This window comes from Ptychodera flava, chromosome 13 (genome assembly GCF_041260155.1).
Source record: "Ptychodera flava strain L36383 chromosome 13, AS_Pfla_20210202, whole genome shotgun sequence".
Classification (NCBI taxonomy): Eukaryota; Metazoa; Hemichordata; class Enteropneusta; family Ptychoderidae; genus Ptychodera; species Ptychodera flava.
The window spans coordinates 38,160,476-38,179,086 of NC_091940.1; the positions used below are offsets into that span (position 1 = coordinate 38,160,476).

The window sequence follows — 18,611 nt, forward strand, 5'->3', positions numbered from 1 at the left end:
AAAAGAATAACATTTTGACTGATTTTTACTGACATGGTAGTTCCTGACTAGAAACTGAGAATTAGAGGGCCAGTAATGGTAACTTTTGATGATTTTTTCACTATTTTTGTTCTTCATGTCAACCATAATTCATTGTTCTACTCCGCAAAGCATGTTGATATGCACAGTGTTCAGCTTGTCAAGTAAACCTGTACATATATAAACTGCATTGTTATTGTTGACAAGTGAATATTGGTCCAGACTAGAATTAAAATGTAAGCAATAACAATGCATTTTATACACATAAACGCTACGTACACAAGCTATAGCAGGTGCTTCAACATTCTTTTCAGTGTACAATAAGAATTTGCAATTGACAAACAAAATAAAAATAATGGAAAAAAACATCAAAAGTAAGAATTACTGGCCCTTTAACTTTTGCTCAAACTTTCCGCCCGTAACAAAACTTTCACCCATTCCATTTGGAAATACAGAATAAAAATTAGGCATCACAGTACAAAATCTGCTACTAGAGAAAGAAATTACCAAATACATACCAACAGTTGAAAACAGCCATCATCCCTATTATAACTCTATGGGAAATATTACATTTCCAATGGTCACAAAAATAAATATTAAATGACCTTAAAAATGAGCTATTACTTACAAGTGATAGACAAAAAAATATTGTAAAATTTTGAGTTGAAATATGTCCTTGGGGCACATCCTACCGTACAGCGCTTACAGGCAAGCCTTGCCACTTCGATGCCTGGTATGCATGTTTTTTTACACACACTAAACGTTTTCATATCATTAACAGGAAGGAACCTAATGACTGGATTGTTTGTAATAGTGTGCCTGACTTTAATTTGGATGTGTGTGAGTCAATAGCCATCTGGTCGTAAAGACATTAATTTGCACCCCAGACTGGTGATAGTAATCTGTCTCAAGGCTTACATGTCAGATATATTTCGGTGTCAGTTTTCTGTTGTTTATCCTGTACAAACAATCCAGTCATTAGGTTCCTTCCTGTTAATGATATGAAAACGTTTAGTGTGTGTAAAAAAACATGCATACCACCATCGAAGTGGCAAGGCTTGCCTGTAAGCGCTGTATCTACACTGATTAGCTGATTGGACTTGTGAAAATGACTTTTTCCATCCAATTTCACAAACAGGTAATTCAATCCCACATCTTAATGTTTCTCTTCTATGAAACATAAATTACATTACCTTACACTGTATAGTGAATGATGAAGTTACCAAATGTGTCATTTGCCAACTTCAGTGAATTTTTAATACTCTGGTTGTCACTAAAAATTATTTGGTCTGAGGGTGTTTCTTTTAGTAGATCAACACAATAATCATGATGACACAATACTTTGATGATTGCTATACTTGGACATGAAATATAATTACAAATACTTATTTTGAGAATCACTGGGGATGCTTGACCAAAGACGATCAGAACTTATATGTAGGATATAAGACTATGGCATTGAACTTGGCACATGGACAACAAAGAATCATGGCAAGAAAAGTACTGGAAATGATAACAGGAGCCTACCAGGAATGTTGTTTAACTTTTCCAAATTTTATTCCAATCACCAAAGAGAAATGCAGAAGTTTATTAATTAAACTACATTGCTACTGATTTAGAATCTAATAATGATCAATTATGAGAGAACAGTTAAATCATTATCATGGAAGTTTTTGTCGAAATCATTAAATTTTGATAGTCATACTGTAATGTCTGAAAACATGTTATCATAAGGACATACAGTAAAATGAAAACATGTTTCAACTTGGCATGAGGTATAAAATATTTCAAAGGTTAAAGTGTTATATAATATGGTATTATAATATAGAAAATACATGTCTGAGTCTCTATCTGTACAAATATAGATGAATATTTAACTACAGTAACTGTTATATTTCATCTTGATCTATGTTGGCCACTGGGTATAATGGTATAAATATTTCAATCTTAGGAAAAGAATATGATACTTAATGGAGGCGGAGATATGCAATATTTTGTTATCTGGTGTGGCGTGGTGGAGGTTAAGCCAAATGCTAAATCTGCATTAACTTATTAATTATGCATGCAGATAGAAACTACATGTTGACAATCCTGCAGCAGTCAACAAATTAAGCAAAACATAGGCTCTGTAAGTTTGATCCAGCACATCTTTAGATGTAAGCTGACACTACACTTCATAAACTAAGACCTACATTTTATTTGTTTTCAAAGTGACCACTGATTTTAATTTTTTGATGATTTATAAAGTCTGTTCTCAAGTCTGTTATTTAAATGCATTTAACTACATATCACTTTGAGTTTTGACCAATAACATCGTAAAACCTGACTTGCATAATTTTTTAAAGAAAGAAATGTTTAACAAATCTATTTGAAATGTGACTAGTATCATTAGTTGAAATTTCATCACTATCTAGTTTGTTTTTTTTTAAATTCTACCCTTGTTTACAAATTACATGTAAAATATATAAAAAGAATAGGCTTTAAGATGATGTAACATTGGCTAAAAATGTGGTCTACAGACTGACAATATGACCCATGAAATCAATGATCATTTGCTTAAATGATTCATTAAGTGACAGATCATTTGCTGGGTAAACCAATGACTCAATGAATTCATCAATGATCATTTAGTTACATGATTCATTAAATGATAGATCATTTGCTGGGCAAACCAATGACTCAATGAATTCATCAATGATCATTTAGTTACATGATTCATTAAATGATAGATCATTTGATGGGTACACCAACGACTCAATGAAATAATCAATGATCATTTGGGCTAAATGATTCATTAAATGACAGATCATTTGATGGGTAACCCAATGACTCAATGAATTCACAAGGAAAGCTGCAGTCAATAGAGGCACCTTGCTACAGTACATAACATCAATTTTTTCAGATGTACAGTAACGACTTGCCCTAGAGACTGAGTACAGAGACTGAGTTCAAAGTATCTACTACAAAAGTTCTTTTCATGGTTGTTATGTCATAACAATACGCTTCTTGAAATGTAAATGATGAAATTTCATAGAGATGAATCATTGCAAATTCTAATTTTGCTGATTGTGGCATCTGATACAAACATTATTCAACTTTAAAACATTCAGTGCAACAGATGAACAATGAAATTGAGAATGTAAAGCTGATATGATACATGAACTGTTAGTATTGGCTGGAAAACATTATGCCTTAAATGTTGACTGATGGTATTGTTTGAGTTTACAAAAAAAAACGTAAAACAAAAAATGTTTAGATTTATGCATTTCAAATGAAGCAAGCACACTGTTGCAGTTTTATATCTTTTTTTCTTACACATTTCTCAAATCATGAAGGAAATAGCACCTTCCTGGCAATGACATATCATACTTGTATCAAGGTATATTATTTTCAATTTCTTCACTTCTAACATATTAATAATGTTACTACACTACATAGCAACTACCTTTGATTGACAGTTTCAGTATTTTAACTCAAGTTCATTAAAATAAAATGCCCCTTATGAAACAAGGCTGCCTAGGAAAATGGTAAATTAAAGAAACTTGAAAACTTCTTTACTAATTTTCATACTTGTGAGTAAAGTTAAAGACCTGGCTTCTGTTTTTGAAAGCACTGAATGCAGAAATAAGAATTATGACAATTAATTATTCATGACACAGTATAGGGGTTATTATTTTTAAAATATATATTTTTAAAGTTTGAATGAAAAACTGCATTGTGTCTAATGAAAGCAAGTCATTTATGTGAAATGAAGAATACAGGATGTAAGGTTTGGTCCCATTGTGTAAAATGACAGTTACTGATACTTGTAAACTGATCTTTGTTGTAATATCACCGGCAAGGCGTTGGATCCATAAAATCTAAATTTGAATGGAATTTCTACAGGAAATCTGTTGAAGGAAAATTTGTTTATGTCAAGTAATGAGGTTGTCTTATAGAACACTTTGTAGCAAGTTCCAATTTTGATTTAAGAAGTGGCATTACAAGTCGGATCAATTCAAATTCAAACTACTGACTTGATTTCACAATAATCTTGTAAACTGTGATTGGTTCAGACATGGAGATGGGAAATGCACTGACAATAGACTGCAACTTGCAATTTGGAGTATTTTTTGTCTTTGTTGGCACAGGAGATACTGTTACAATAGAGGCAAAATACTAGACACAGACAAATCTTGAATCCTTGCATAGATCTTCCATTACTTGTCATAGACTCTTCCTTGGAAAACACACACATCCATGGATAGTTTTGTCCCAGTTTTTGAAAGCTGATAACATGGAATAGCTGTTCTTTTTGTGAAGGGAAGATCTGATCTATGACATAAGTACATATACCATTGATTTGTATCTCACACAGAGAACCATCATGGTTAAAATTCATCATGGGGCTGAAAGAAAAGAGAACAAAAATTTTTATCTTTTAATTTTTAATCTGGCTTCATGTCTTATGTAGCCTTCTTCTGATGCATTCTAGTAACTGAAATTTACCTTTGAAATAGAATTTATTATGATTGACTTGAAATTCTGTGATCAGATTACAAAAGAACATACAGAAAACATTTCAAGTCCACGGTGATAGAAAAATATGTATTTACAAAATTTTGAAATATAAAATGGTGGCTAAATGGTCTACTGAGAGAAAGAAAAGGAAATATTTACAATAGTGGGAGTGAAAGGTAAACATTTCTTAAAGAGACAATGCTGAATGATACTTGGTTGTATTTTACTTTCACATGCATCATTGTCAAGTTCAGTATGGCGTAGAGGACAAAACGAGAACACAAAGTTGACATCAATCATGGAAACATTTACGTAAAGATATGGATATTTATAATTCTGTATCTATATGTTTTCCTCTCTGGGCAAAAAGTCTACATTTGTGGCATATTGTAAAGATCTTGATGAGACAGATTGCTGAAAGGGGTCAGTGACAGTAACTAAAATTGTTATTTGTAAATTGCTGTAGCAAAGTGCCAACCACAGGGTAATTTGATTTCTTATCTGATAATCTCAGTGATCTGACTTGTGTATACTTGGACAGCCCTGATCCATTCAATAGACAAACAGACACACCCACTCAAGTGGTTGATAAAACTACTTCCCACACTTCACCCTGTTTTCACCTCTTGATTGTGAGACTACACAACTTCTGCCCAGTCCTTTATCCCTGGCTCTCACATCAGAGGTTGTTGACATTGTTTATGTGATTTTAGTCCTTTGTTCTCCTTTGAAAGTTGTGCACAGTTAGTCAGTTTGCTCAGAGATAAAGCTGATACAAAACCTGCCGCTTTAAAACATTTCAGAGAATATACAGCAGGGAAATGCTAAAATGCCTGGTTATTATTGTGCAACATAGATTGGCATTTTTGCCAAATACTGGAAGAAGTATCCAATTGACAAGCATGGGTTCAATGTTAGAATATTCATGTAGGCATCATCATAATACAATGTACTTTGTCAAAATGTCATCCAAAAGTTTTGACACTTTTCTCATGATAGACATTTTATAATATTTATTCATACCAGTATATTGTTCAGGAGGTATGATCACAGCTAACAACTTAGTATATGTTCTCAGGTTGTTTCAGCCATATCCATAAAACTGATAACAATTCATATCTTATTCTCACACTGTTTTCCACAATTAACAACTTTGTATATAGCTCACAACTAACATATATGTCATCTTTACAGTGCTTGGACAGCGTTCCAATGACAAACAACCGATATTGGTGTATTGGAATAGTGTTGGAGTAGCATCACACAGGTACATCTAAAAAGTCAATACTTCAGCATAACCGTGGATTGTTCCTAAACAAATATGATTGTACCATATGCTTCTGAACAAAATGCCAATATGCTGTTTTAAAAAAGGCATAAAGTGTTCAAAAATGTGGTTCTATTACAAACAAAACACCATTATCTTTGGGGTCTTTTGTTGTTGTTTGGTCATTTCTCACATTTTCCACAACTTGCCAAATTTTGACTACAATCATTACTTACAGGAAATAGATGATGACATCGGCAAGCTCCTTTGTCTTCAGGTTGGTGTACCTCTTCCATTCCTTCATAAATTTTTGCTTCTCTATTTTGTCTTTTAGCAAATTCCTGGGATAAAATAAACAAATAAAAAACAGGCATATGTCAATGACAGTGTTTATTCCAAATGATGTCACAGTCTATTGTTAATATGCCAAAAAGAATATTAGTCAGATATTTTTGGAATTATCAGAAAATAGGAATAGCAAAATTGTTTCTTTGCTGCCTATGATATTGCATAAAAATTGCATGTCAAAGGATTTGGCCATATTCTGCAGCAATAAACATGGCTATAAAATAACAGCATTTGTCTGAATGTCTATCAAAAGTGGCCGATGTCTAAAATTGCGATCAGCAACTTGATTGAAATATTGGCCGTACACACAGATTTTTTCATATTCACAGTTTGGGTATCAAGCATATGGTTAGGAATAATTCATATGGACAGGGCCCGTAAATATCCTTCTATACTGCTTTTTTCCAGAGAGTCAACACTTAAAATGATTAACGATAGAATTTCATGTGGAATAGCTCTGAATTAATGTCTGCAAATACCAGAGTTGTCAGTGAATGATGAATTGCTCAGGGAGATAGATCAATGGGTTTTTATTGCATGGCAAATGAAATGACGTACTATACCTGTACTGTCAAGTATTGCTACAGCTGTTACGTGGTTTATTTCATACATGTGACTGCAAAGAAAATATAGCTTACCCTGAGTAATTTGAAGTAGTAGCAAAATACATCATTTGACATTAGATTATCCCTGGCAAACTGCTGGGCATTCTGGGCGATCTGACGGACCTGAAAAGAAATTAGAATGAGAAGTGTGATCAAGCTGACAATTGAATTGTAAACATTAAATGACAGTACACTCCAGATCTGCATAGCAATGTTGTGCTGTACTGTATAGGTGTGGTTAGGTTTTGAGTTGACTTTTAAACCCATTACACTGCCATGCCCTGGCACATACATAACTCAACAGTGTCAACCAATATTCTTACATTTAAGAGCCAATAGCTGTAACTTCTGATAAGATTTTCATAGTTTTTGTTCACTAAAAGAAATACATTTGTTCCTACTCTTCTTACTATGCATTGAAATATGAAGTATTCACCTTGCCATGCAATATATTGTGTATAATATGTGATATTATTGTTAATATGATAATATCTATATAATATCAATATAATAATGAAGTATTCACCTTGCCATGCGATACATTGTGTGTAATATGTGATATTATTGTTGATATAATAATATCTATATAATATCAATATAATAATGAAGTATTCACCTTGCCATGCGATACATTGTGTGTAATATGTGATATTATTGTTGATATAATAATATCTATAATATCAATATAATAATGAAGTATTCACCTTGCCATGCGATACATTGTGTGTAATATGTGATATTATTGTTGATATAATAATATCTATATAATATCAATATAATACTGAAGTATTCACCTTGCCATGCAATACATTGTGTATAATATGTGATATTATTGTTGATATAATAATATCTATATAATATCAATATAATAATGTAGTATTCACCTTGCCATGCAATACATTGTGTGTAATATAATAATATCAATATAATATCAATATAATTATGAAGTATTCACCTTGCCATGCAATAAATTGTGTATAATATGTGATATTATTGTTAATATGAGTTATGGTCATGACTATAATTCAACTGTCAACGATAACATTGACATTAAAAAACATTCAGCTTGTATCGATAAGTTGAACAATAGACATTTCTACGATAAATATTGTACTTTGAGGAGTGGAACAAGAAAATATATGTTACAGACAAAGCAGCAAAACTGAAAAACATGTCAAAAGTTACAGCTATTGAAGTTTAAGCAATGGCAATAAAACATTCAAATCAATATTTCAAAACATGGTAAAACATGGAGAGTCTGGGTCACTGAGATTACCTCAGTGCAGAACTGATAGGAAGATGGGTACGGATCATATTCTCACTGTCAGTGACCTGCACAAGGTCGTAGCCATAACGATGTGTTTAAACATCCTACGCTGTAACAGTGACATATATTGATGAGGAAGCACAATGTTATGTATAAGTGTCATGACAATTTATCAGCTCAGGTTGACCACACAGACTTTGATGACGTAATACATACATTTATAAGATCAATTACACTTTGAAATACCGTACTTGGTAGTAGACGGTAGTGGAGGGCATGTATGTATGAGTAGCTGCACACTTGGGTCATAAACAGCTCAATATCATCAAATCTTTTGAAGAATGATAGGCAGGTGCCCTCTGCTAACATGCAAAGTGTTTTTCAGTCTGACTTTGTTATATAAAAGTACCATATGATAAATCAAGCACAAGAATTATTCTGGTCTCCTACACCAGAAACATCACAAATTCATGAAAACTGATGTGCCATAATGTTTGATGGAAAACACCATAGTAACTTTTCTGCAGACGATAGATAATTCTCTGTCCAAAAATCTCATAGCATACATCTATGAGTGACAATTACATTTTCATGTCAATATCTGCTTACATTAGAGCAGACCTTTCCCCTAACACACTGATTAAGACTATGGTCACATCTCATCTTTGTAGTATGTACCTCAACATTTAAATACTTCCACTTTTGATGAAACTTCCCTCAAGGAAACTTATCAACCAATCTTTTTCAAAATCAAAAATAAAAATCGGAGATCACAGAACAAATTTTGGTTCAATGGAAACATACTACCTTAAATTTATCAATATTTGTAATTCAAAATGGCCACCATTTCTTGTGTTCACTCTACACGTAAAAAATTAATTTTCAATTTCCACACAAGTAAGACAGTGAAAACTTTATTCACTCCAAGAGATTCAAAATTAGCCCCAACAAGGAGTAGATCAGCAGAGTATTCTGAAAATGTGAGAGTACGCATATCTGTCCCTTAGTCACCGGTACATTCTACCTTAAACATATATGGTCGTCATAGAAACCAGCTCCCCATGCTGTGCACACACTACATGAATGTATATCAAACTACTCAGCAAATGATTCACTGATAATCTCTATACCTCATCATCATGTTGCTTGGCCCATTCGATTTTCTCAATGATGTTACTCAGATCCTTCTTGAATGGGACATAGTGAACGCCCTCTTGCAGGTCCTGATAGAAATGCTCGTAGTATTCTGATTCATGCTTGAAAACCACACTATTACCAGCCATGAGGTATGGAAATCTATATGCTGCCACTGTTCCATCCATGTTGATCTGGTACTTGAACTGTGATGGAGGTCATGGGAATAAGGTTGTCTGTGATTGGTTAATATTTTTAGAACAATGTGGTAGACTGATCTGTGAATTTGTAAATCTTATTACCAATGAGATTTTCCTACTGATTCCAAGTTACAGTGAGGAATAGCACAGAAATTTGATTTATCAAGTTTTTTGGGAAGAAGGTTCAAATAAATAAACAAACAAACAGACAAACAAACTAACAAATGAATAATATTTACTGACAAGTAACAGGATTACTTTTTCTCAACATCAGTAGACATACCTGTTCAATTCAGCAGGGTCAATTTTAAGAACAGAATCGTAACATGTCCAATTTTGTTAATATTTTCAAAATACAAACTTATAATTGTGTGCCACTGAACAATATTGGCCTAGCATACCTTAAAGAAATCAAAGAATGAAATGTGAGGTACTTTAGGACCATATTCTTCCATTTCATCTCTGAAGAAAAAGAAGTTAGTAAGTGCTGCATCAATCAGGTTAGGATGCTCTCTTGATAACTTGACCAAGTTAAGTCGTTCCCGACGACTATCTCGACCTCTCCAGAAACCCTTATCTGTCTTGTTTTCCCATGCAACATCAGTGTTTCCTTGCACTGAAAGCATGTCCAGTGTTACTCTGAAAGTAAAGAAATGAATGTATCTATCAGAATTGATGGGCCTTATGTACTATGACTTGTCTTAAATCAAAGTACTGCGATCTATACGCAGTAACCACTCTTGATTTTCAAGATATTATTAATTTTTTTGAGAGAAATATTTTAAAATACCAACCTGCCCATTGTTTCCAGTGCTGATTCTGTCAGGTCATATGTTGGCATGACGATATCCCTTGTGTCCCTAGAGCCACACCATGACAATATTGGCAGTGGGGAATCCTCTGGTTTTCTTTTCTCCAGCGGCCAATCACCAAGATTGACAAAAAACTCCATATCTGGTAATCTGACCTGGAAATTGTATTGAAAAGAACATTTTACAACAATCAGCTATAACATTACATCTTGGCATTTTCATCACACATGAAGTCTATTAGTTTAGGTTTCAGAAACTATAAAGTGAACCATGCTGTTCATACGATGAACTCAATTGCAATTGTTATTGACACTGATTAAAAATTAAAATCAATTTTGTATTTATCATTTTAGTCAACATAATTATGAAAATTGAATGCCACTGTACTAACAGACTACATAGTGACCAAACAGCTGTGACACAAACGGCTGTGACATTTAGGTTACAGAGGGGTCACAAATGTGGTCAATTTATAGTCAACAGTTTCAAGTGTCCTGAATAGACATTGTAAGTTAAAATGTATTTTTCCTAGTATTGGATTTTTAACATTCTACTGATTTGAGAGGGTCACCTGCAAAACACCATGTGTACTGTACACAAGTTAGCATCTACACAAATACTAGTCACACATTCAGGTGATGTTTCTGACAAAAATGATTAAAAATGATTGACATCCCCTAGAAACTAATCCATTTTCAATTGGACACAGAATATTTTCCAATACTTGAAAATTGACAGAACCTTTAATACTACAAAAGAAAGCAAATTTGATAAATACTGCTGTTTACCTTTATGATCATGTGAGTACATTGTTAGTATCATTTAATCAAATGAATTCTGAAAATTGAACATGAAACATGACTCAACATTTTATTGAAGTAAGCACACTGAGATGACTTATACAAACCTTTCTTGTGATAGACAGCAGTATGGAATCCATGAACATCTTGAAGCCAACATGCTCACCGTGAGTTTTTCTGTAAATCTGTAAGAGAAGTGATATTTTTAATATCATCTAATTAATTGACATGTAAATTCAATCATTCTAGTCAAAGGGCCAGCAGTAGTTTTGCCAAGATAGACAAATACTGGCTGTGAATTTGCAATGCTGCCAATCCTGTTGATACAGTAGTCAAGTGAATATTGTTAAACATCAGCCAACGTTTAAGGGTCATGGGATTGATCAATGTGAGTTCTTGAAACCACCAAATGCTCCATGAATTTGAAATTATCCTCTTTTTATTAGTTGTTTGAGCAATTTTACTTTTTTTCTCTTGTAATTCATCATTTCTTTCACAGGATGCTATCTTTATCACAAATTATATTATAGCTTTGTCAATACCAGTGAATTTTGTGATGTTATCAAGCCAGATTATTAGCGGTATATATCAAATTATCCAAAATTGCAACTTGAGATGTTTGGTACATCTACATATTCACTGGCATTGCCAAAACTATAATTTAGCAATAATGACGCCCTCCCAGCTTATAATGGACTTAAGCAACTTTACACTCCACAACATCCTTGGCTTCACCTGTACATTATGTCGTGCAAAGTTTACTTTTGTCCACTATGGGCCAGGAGGGGGTACATGTACATTATTGCTTAATATTATAGAGTATATCTTTGTTTGCGCACACCATTTCATTATTTCTGTCATTACTGTATATTGTTTATTTGTATCAAACCAAGAATAGCAACATTTTCACTTATGTTTAAGTTTCAACATAATCCTTTCCCTCCCAGTGGGTTTAAAGTTCATGATTATCTCTTGACTTTTATTGAAAATGCTCGTTTCGTGATACACTTACAAATCAAACTATTTCACAACTTCTATTTGATGAAAAACATTATCTGTTAAAACAAATGCCTGTAACAAGCCAGAGTATGAATCATTATTTTTGAAACACTGTAATTACATTTATATCTTAATGTTGGTAGGCTGTTTTGTGCTTGTGCATATATTTTGGAGATGTCATAAACACAAATGAGACATTGCAAAACAAATAAACTTGTCAAAACAAAGTACCAGTACCATTATTGTTACCTTGTTGTCAATAATGGTGTAATGACACAAACTATGTCTGTTGAATCTAGATGGGGCTTCCTCGGCCAGCCTGTCTAGATCAACACTTGGAAATATGGATAGATCTCTCTCAGCTTGAGGAGGAAGAGAAGTATCACACTTCATGTCTTGTAACCAGGCATCATCATCTTCTGTAGGGCAATAGCAGGTCTCATGGTAAATATGTCCTGTAAGAATTAAAACAAAGAAATAGTGGATGTTGTCAGTGCTAGATGTTTGTGTGTTTCTATGGTATGACAAATATCAATTCACAAGTATGAAATCAACTTCGTAACACACTCTATAAAGTCTGTGAACTTGCATTGATTGACATTCCAAAGACGTGTACAGAATCCTTTCTCAACCAAATTTTAACACTATAAATGATTAGTATCACAGATCATTAGTAAATTTCTTTGTTCATGACCTTCTTGCAAGTGTAAAGACTTGTCATTTTTTAATTATCAAACATTGATATAATTAACTGTAAGTACTTTATGAAGTGAAAATGAAACTTAAAGAAAATAGTGGAGTTGATGATCACTGTTTACAGGTTTTCTTGCACATTTTGAAAGCTTGGAATGATCAACTTTGGTAGCACAGTCATTCTATGTATTGGGTTGATATGGAAATTTCCTTTGTGACATGTAGGCTGACAACAGTTCATTCATAGTGCGTGTTACAATCTTTGATTTTACTAGAAAATATTCTGCATATCAGTCAATAAAATCCGGGAAGATCATTTAAACAAACTTTCTTCCTGCAAACAATAACAATATTCTGTATGCTTTCAAAACGCAATTCTGCATTTCAAAATTTCAGAAACTGTTTCTACAACTTTGCCTACACACTGCCTGACCTTCACGAAGTAACACTAATTAGTACATACCAGACTGTAATAATGTACTGATATGAAATGTGCATTTTCTGATAAATTTGTGTATTATAAAACTAAGAGATATCTCTGTACCTCCATTATTGTACAGATATCTCTTTTAAAAACATCAAAATCTGATTAACATTCAATCAGTGAAGAGTAGGTTAAGGGGGGCTAGAATAAAACGTGACTGGGCTGGTTAATTTAGACAGAGAGAGGACACTTCCTGGGCTTAAGACACAAAATCAAGGCAGTTTTAGACTGGAAAAACATACCCATTCAAAACATGTCTTCATTTCACAACTCCCTTTTTCGAACAAATCTCATTTGTTGATGGTTTCAATAAAGTTTGTAAAATTCCTGCAAAATTTGCCATTTTTTAAGCATTCTGTTCACACCATAATGTATACATGTACTACTGTTAATGTTATTTGTATTGTCGGGAAACAGAATTTGTGTTCAATAATTTTGAAATTTCAAACCAAAGTTATGTTGTGAAATCAACATGGTTGATGTCATGTTTTCATATTGATTTTGTTGGCTTACTTTCACAAAGTTTGTTGCTTACTTACCCCATGCAATAATCAAAATGTCACTGTATGTGTGACATTGAAGACATACAGAGAATACAGTTAAGCATTTATGGTGAAATATAGAAGTAAAACCACTTTGATACTCTGCTTTATGAGAAGTATACATTGCCATGGTATGGTCTGATGGCATCAAAACAACTTGCATGCATAACTATGTCTGCTGTTTATGAGAGTTGATTGACAGATGTGTTTATGAGAATCAGTGTTTAAACTATCAGCCTGCTTGTAGTTTGTACACTGAAAACGCACAGATAACATTACACCAGAACAAAGAAAACCACTAACATACAGCTGGATAGTTTCCACTGAAACATCAGCAGCTGGTTTTTCTCTTGTAATTCTTGCCCACATGTTATACACACAACAGCAGAAGAATGATAAGCAGTCTAAAGCAGGGTGAGCATGCCCTCTGTTTTAACTTCTGAACTCTTGGAGTCAATTCAGGGATTTCCTGATTTCTCAGAATCAGCCCTATACCAACACATGTATATGTAATATGTACAATTTCTTGGCTTAAAAAGAATCCTTTATGAGTAAGATTTGCTAACAGGGCACTCTGGTCCTGGTATATCTTCAAAGACTTTATCCTTTTACACAAAATATGTCAACTCTATACCCCACCTAATAACTAATGTTTTATCAGCATTTTGTGGTAATTGTGTACGCGTACCTAATTCCTACAAATACTGGCCCTGTAAAACGTTAGCCTATTGAAAAACATTAAAATTTTTTATTCACTTGCAAGCTCTTCAAATGAAGTGTGAGCAAAATGACTCTGCATGGAAGACTAGTTGCTATAGAGTAACTGCTATAGGGCAATCTATGAGTCCATCTATACATATGTAAAACCAGTTATATACTAGCACAGTAATAACAGTTTATTTAGCATTTTCATGCATGGCAATTTGGTACCATTTAATTGTTTGCTCCATCATCATTCATTTTTTTAATGTGGAACCCTGTCCAGTTCAGGATTGACTAACTGCAAACAGTGTACATCTATGAATCTTTACACAACAAATTACATAAAAATCCTTAACTGCATGTTCTGTATACGTATAAAACTACTACAATCACTATAAAAAGTAAAACTTATTAGAGTGGCTACTATAATAATAATCATCCAAATCTGCCTTACATGCCGGCGCTCATAATCAAATTTACTGTCATGTAACTATAAACTCCTAAACTACTATCTGTAAAAATTCGGAAGCTTTGTGAGGTATCATGGTATGCTAAAATAACTGATTTCTGTTGACATCTGTTGCCAAATCGGATAAGTCCATCATTGTTCATTGATTGCTGTTAAAATATATGAACACATATCCTCAAGGCCTCATTTTCAAAGGTCAGCAAAATTGGCCTAATGTTATGAAGTATTTTACATTATACCAAGTCCAGTATAAGTTATATCAAGTATGCCACTGTATAGATGAATGTCACTTTGAAAGGGAAGAATACTTCTATTGATGTAACAAAATGTTGTATGAGTTTTGGTAATTTCAAATTAAGGGCAAACCCATACATTTCATCATCTTTCCATATCATATATGTTCAATAATAACTGACGTACACATGACAGCTGGCAAAGCATACATTTGGAAACATGCTTTTTTGTTCAGAGTTGTGACTTGTATATTGCTGAAGATTGTCCTATTCAATGTTTCCATTTTCACGCACACTCTCTCACACACACACACACACTGTTCTCTAGACATCATTCAATGGAGGAAACACAAATACGGTCTTTCTATATATACAAAACATTACACAATATTTAATATGTATGGAGCCACCAGGCCATTATCCATTTAAATTGAATTTTAGAATGACAAAATACAACTAATAAATTGTAGGACAACACCATATGTCATATTTTCTGTAAGTCCCTTTCAATCAGTTTTAATTCCTGATGTAATATTTTAGAGATAGCATGGTCATAAATGTGCATCCAACGCAGCAATTTATCAAAGCCTCATTGTTGATACTATAACTTCTTGTGGAAAAATTTAGGACAAAGAAAGTAAAGGCTGATGACATATTTGACGGTCTAACAAGAGATACCAAATCTTCTGATGAACATCAAGTAAGCAGACTGAAAACTAAAATTTGAACAGATAACAAACCTTTGCAAACCAGAGAGAATAGGTTCTGACTTCACATCCTACTCCAATATTTTCTGTGTGCTTTAATTATTTATTTATAGAAATAAAATGAACATATTCCATTCCTATTTATGCACGTATCAATGTATTCCATGGGGGAGGGGGGGAGGAAATTGTGAGGCAACAGGAGAAATTGATCACAAATCATGTCACGGGACAGGGGAATGATCACCACAATATTCACAGTGTCTACAATTTGGACTGATATCAAATCCTAAATTATCTTCATGTACCCTCTTTTCCCCAGCCCTTCAGTATTTGACATATTTTTTTAGTCTGTGTGTAGAGAATTTGACATGGCTTGGGAAAAAATGTAAATTCCTGTTTGGATCGCACTGCCCTCCATGGTGGAAAACATTGATAGGTGCATAAAATTACTGATGCACTTCAAAAGTATTATTGTTCACCTTTTATGACGTACGGTGAATCTGCCACATGTCGCCTTCCACTCTTTACTGATATCTCCAGATTGTCATAGCTTGCATACATTCTAAAGCGTACAATAAATGTGCCATCGTTTCTGTCCAGCAACTGGGTCCAAATTCGGCCTCGTTTGTTTCTGGGTTGAATAGTGACTTCAAAGGCATTTGGTCCTGGAGAGTATGAAAAACTGCAAAAGAAATGAAAGTACCAAAATGGATAAATAATGACAATGAGCAGGAAATGTTTGGGTGATCAATGGTATGCCTAGGTGATTTCTTTTGTTTGTGACATTTCAAGCAAAACTATTTTATGAAGGTCCCCAAATAAATGGGCAAAGGTATTGTAGGGACAATGAGATATAAAGGATTAAAAATATCATTTTTTTTTTAAATTTTACCAACTGTGATACTATTTTCAGAATTTCGTTGCTAAAGAAATGCAGGAATTTCAAGATCTTACCTTTGTTATATTTGTTTCAGGGTGTGACCAAAACAACGGTTGATAATTAAACCTACAAGGGTCACCTGACAGCTACCTGTATCAGCTACAATCACATTAAGTTGGTTTATAATTGGTCAAATGTTACATTTAGGAATGCCTGTTCTTTCTTCCGTCATTAATATGGCCATAAAGGAATTATGTATTTAAACCATTCATGATTGCTACAACTCAAAATGCTAGAACAGCAATTGGTTTCGTTAATACTTATCTATACCACAACAAAATACACAAAAAAATGATCAGGATTTCATTGTTGAAGATAACTGCGTTGTAACTCAAACTTTTTCTTTAGTGACAGTAATATTAACTATTCTAATCTATCCAATATTGATTAATTTATACATTTACTTACTCATTTTCTATTTAAAAGTTTAAAAATACTTTGCTTTTTTTCTCTTTTGCAAAATGTTAATTTTCCAAGTACTGAAGTGTGTTATGTCAGCAATATCATATTTCTCAGGATAAAATATGGTATATTGGATTAACAACAAAAAGATATTTTAAAGTGGCACTGAAACAAGCATGACTGCATCAGACATCTGCATGGCATGATATGTAAATACATCTTAGTATTAAACTGTGAAACAAAAAAGCCTGACAATGGAGTCAGTTTTTATGGGAATATTCTGAATGATATTAATGATGTATATTAATAAAAAGAATGGATGTTCATTTGTCATCATTAAATGATTTCTGAAGTTAGCATATTGTAATTATGGCTTGAATTTGCAATCCTTACAAAGATACACATACATGTACTCACACATATACATGGTATATGGTACAACATTATTGTGCAATGTTATACGCTTTTTGAAGTGTGTTTTCAAAAAAAAACATCAAATAATAATGTTCAAACCCAGAGTATAGCTCATCAAATTTAATAGTACTGAGAATAGCAAAGTCATGAAATTGGAAGTACCAACTTAAGTAGTTTAATCATTTTTTTTATCCTTTTGATTTTTACCTTTTCTTCTTATATTTGTTCCTGATGAAGAAAGACAACGAATCTGAAAAAACATATTTACTGGAAAATTGAATATTTATATAATCTTCATCTTTCAACTATACCTTTTTCCTTCTGTATCAATTGCTTGTATGAAAAAAAATCTTGCTGGGACACGAAAGTTTGGCTCCAAACCAGGCCCATAAACCAATGACTTATCCGGACAAACTATTCTTTCTCTTTCGATGCCGGTGACAGGGTCTGTAATAGCATGACTTTCTAGACAGCATAGGGCTGCAGTGACGAGCAACGCCAACAACATCTTTGCAAAGAACCGGAAGTTGAGTAGTCAACGAAGTTGTTCCAACAGAATCAACAGCAAAGTAAGAATAAGACCGAGCGGCGACACTGGATAAATAAAGATCCCGGAAGCTGACTTGGTGTGACACAGCACCATTCACGAAAGAGTTGTGTGATATCTTGCAAAGCGTATGTCTGGTTTAGCTACCACCCTGCACCAAGCTTGGCGATCGCGTTTGACATAAGTGCCAGGGTTGAGATCGGAGCTCCTTTACTACGTACGTAGTATACTGTGGCCACTCGCTCCACTCCTATTTGCCTGTCAGTGGGCTTCACACACAGTAGCTTGCGTCGAGTCATATTTGCATAAGCTGTGACCGTCGCACTTATTTCCAATGCACTCACCCCTCACTTTCCCGGGGGAAAAACACGTCAAGAAGAAAGATAACATCTTTAAATGTGTTCTACCTAGATTGGTACTTATTACTATATGAGATGTTTTTTTTGTAGACGGTATAAGATTGCTATATCGTTTTGTTTTTCGCCGTTTCTTTCAGCTTTATTCTCCTTGGCTAGAGGAGAGGGAGTT

At 33.6% G+C, this 18,611-nt stretch overlaps 1 protein-coding gene across 1 annotated transcript; it reads right to left on the bottom strand.

The window, feature by feature from the left end:
- Positions 1-1,551: 1,551 nt before the first annotated feature.
- LOC139148399 (protein O-glucosyltransferase 2-like) lies at positions 1,552-18,607 on the bottom strand. Its single transcript, XM_070719835.1, has 10 exons — positions 17,848-18,607; positions 16,260-16,462; positions 12,200-12,405; positions 11,059-11,136; positions 10,134-10,306; positions 9,741-9,978; positions 9,136-9,345; positions 6,772-6,861; positions 6,022-6,126; positions 1,552-4,406 (listed from the first exon to the last, which is right to left on the bottom strand). Exons 1-10 carry the CDS (start codon positions 18,042-18,044, stop codon positions 4,389-4,391), a joined length of 1,518 nt encoding a protein of 505 aa, XP_070575936.1. The 5' UTR covers positions 18,045-18,607; the 3' UTR covers positions 1,552-4,388.
- Between the last annotated feature and the right edge of the window lie 4 nt (positions 18,608-18,611).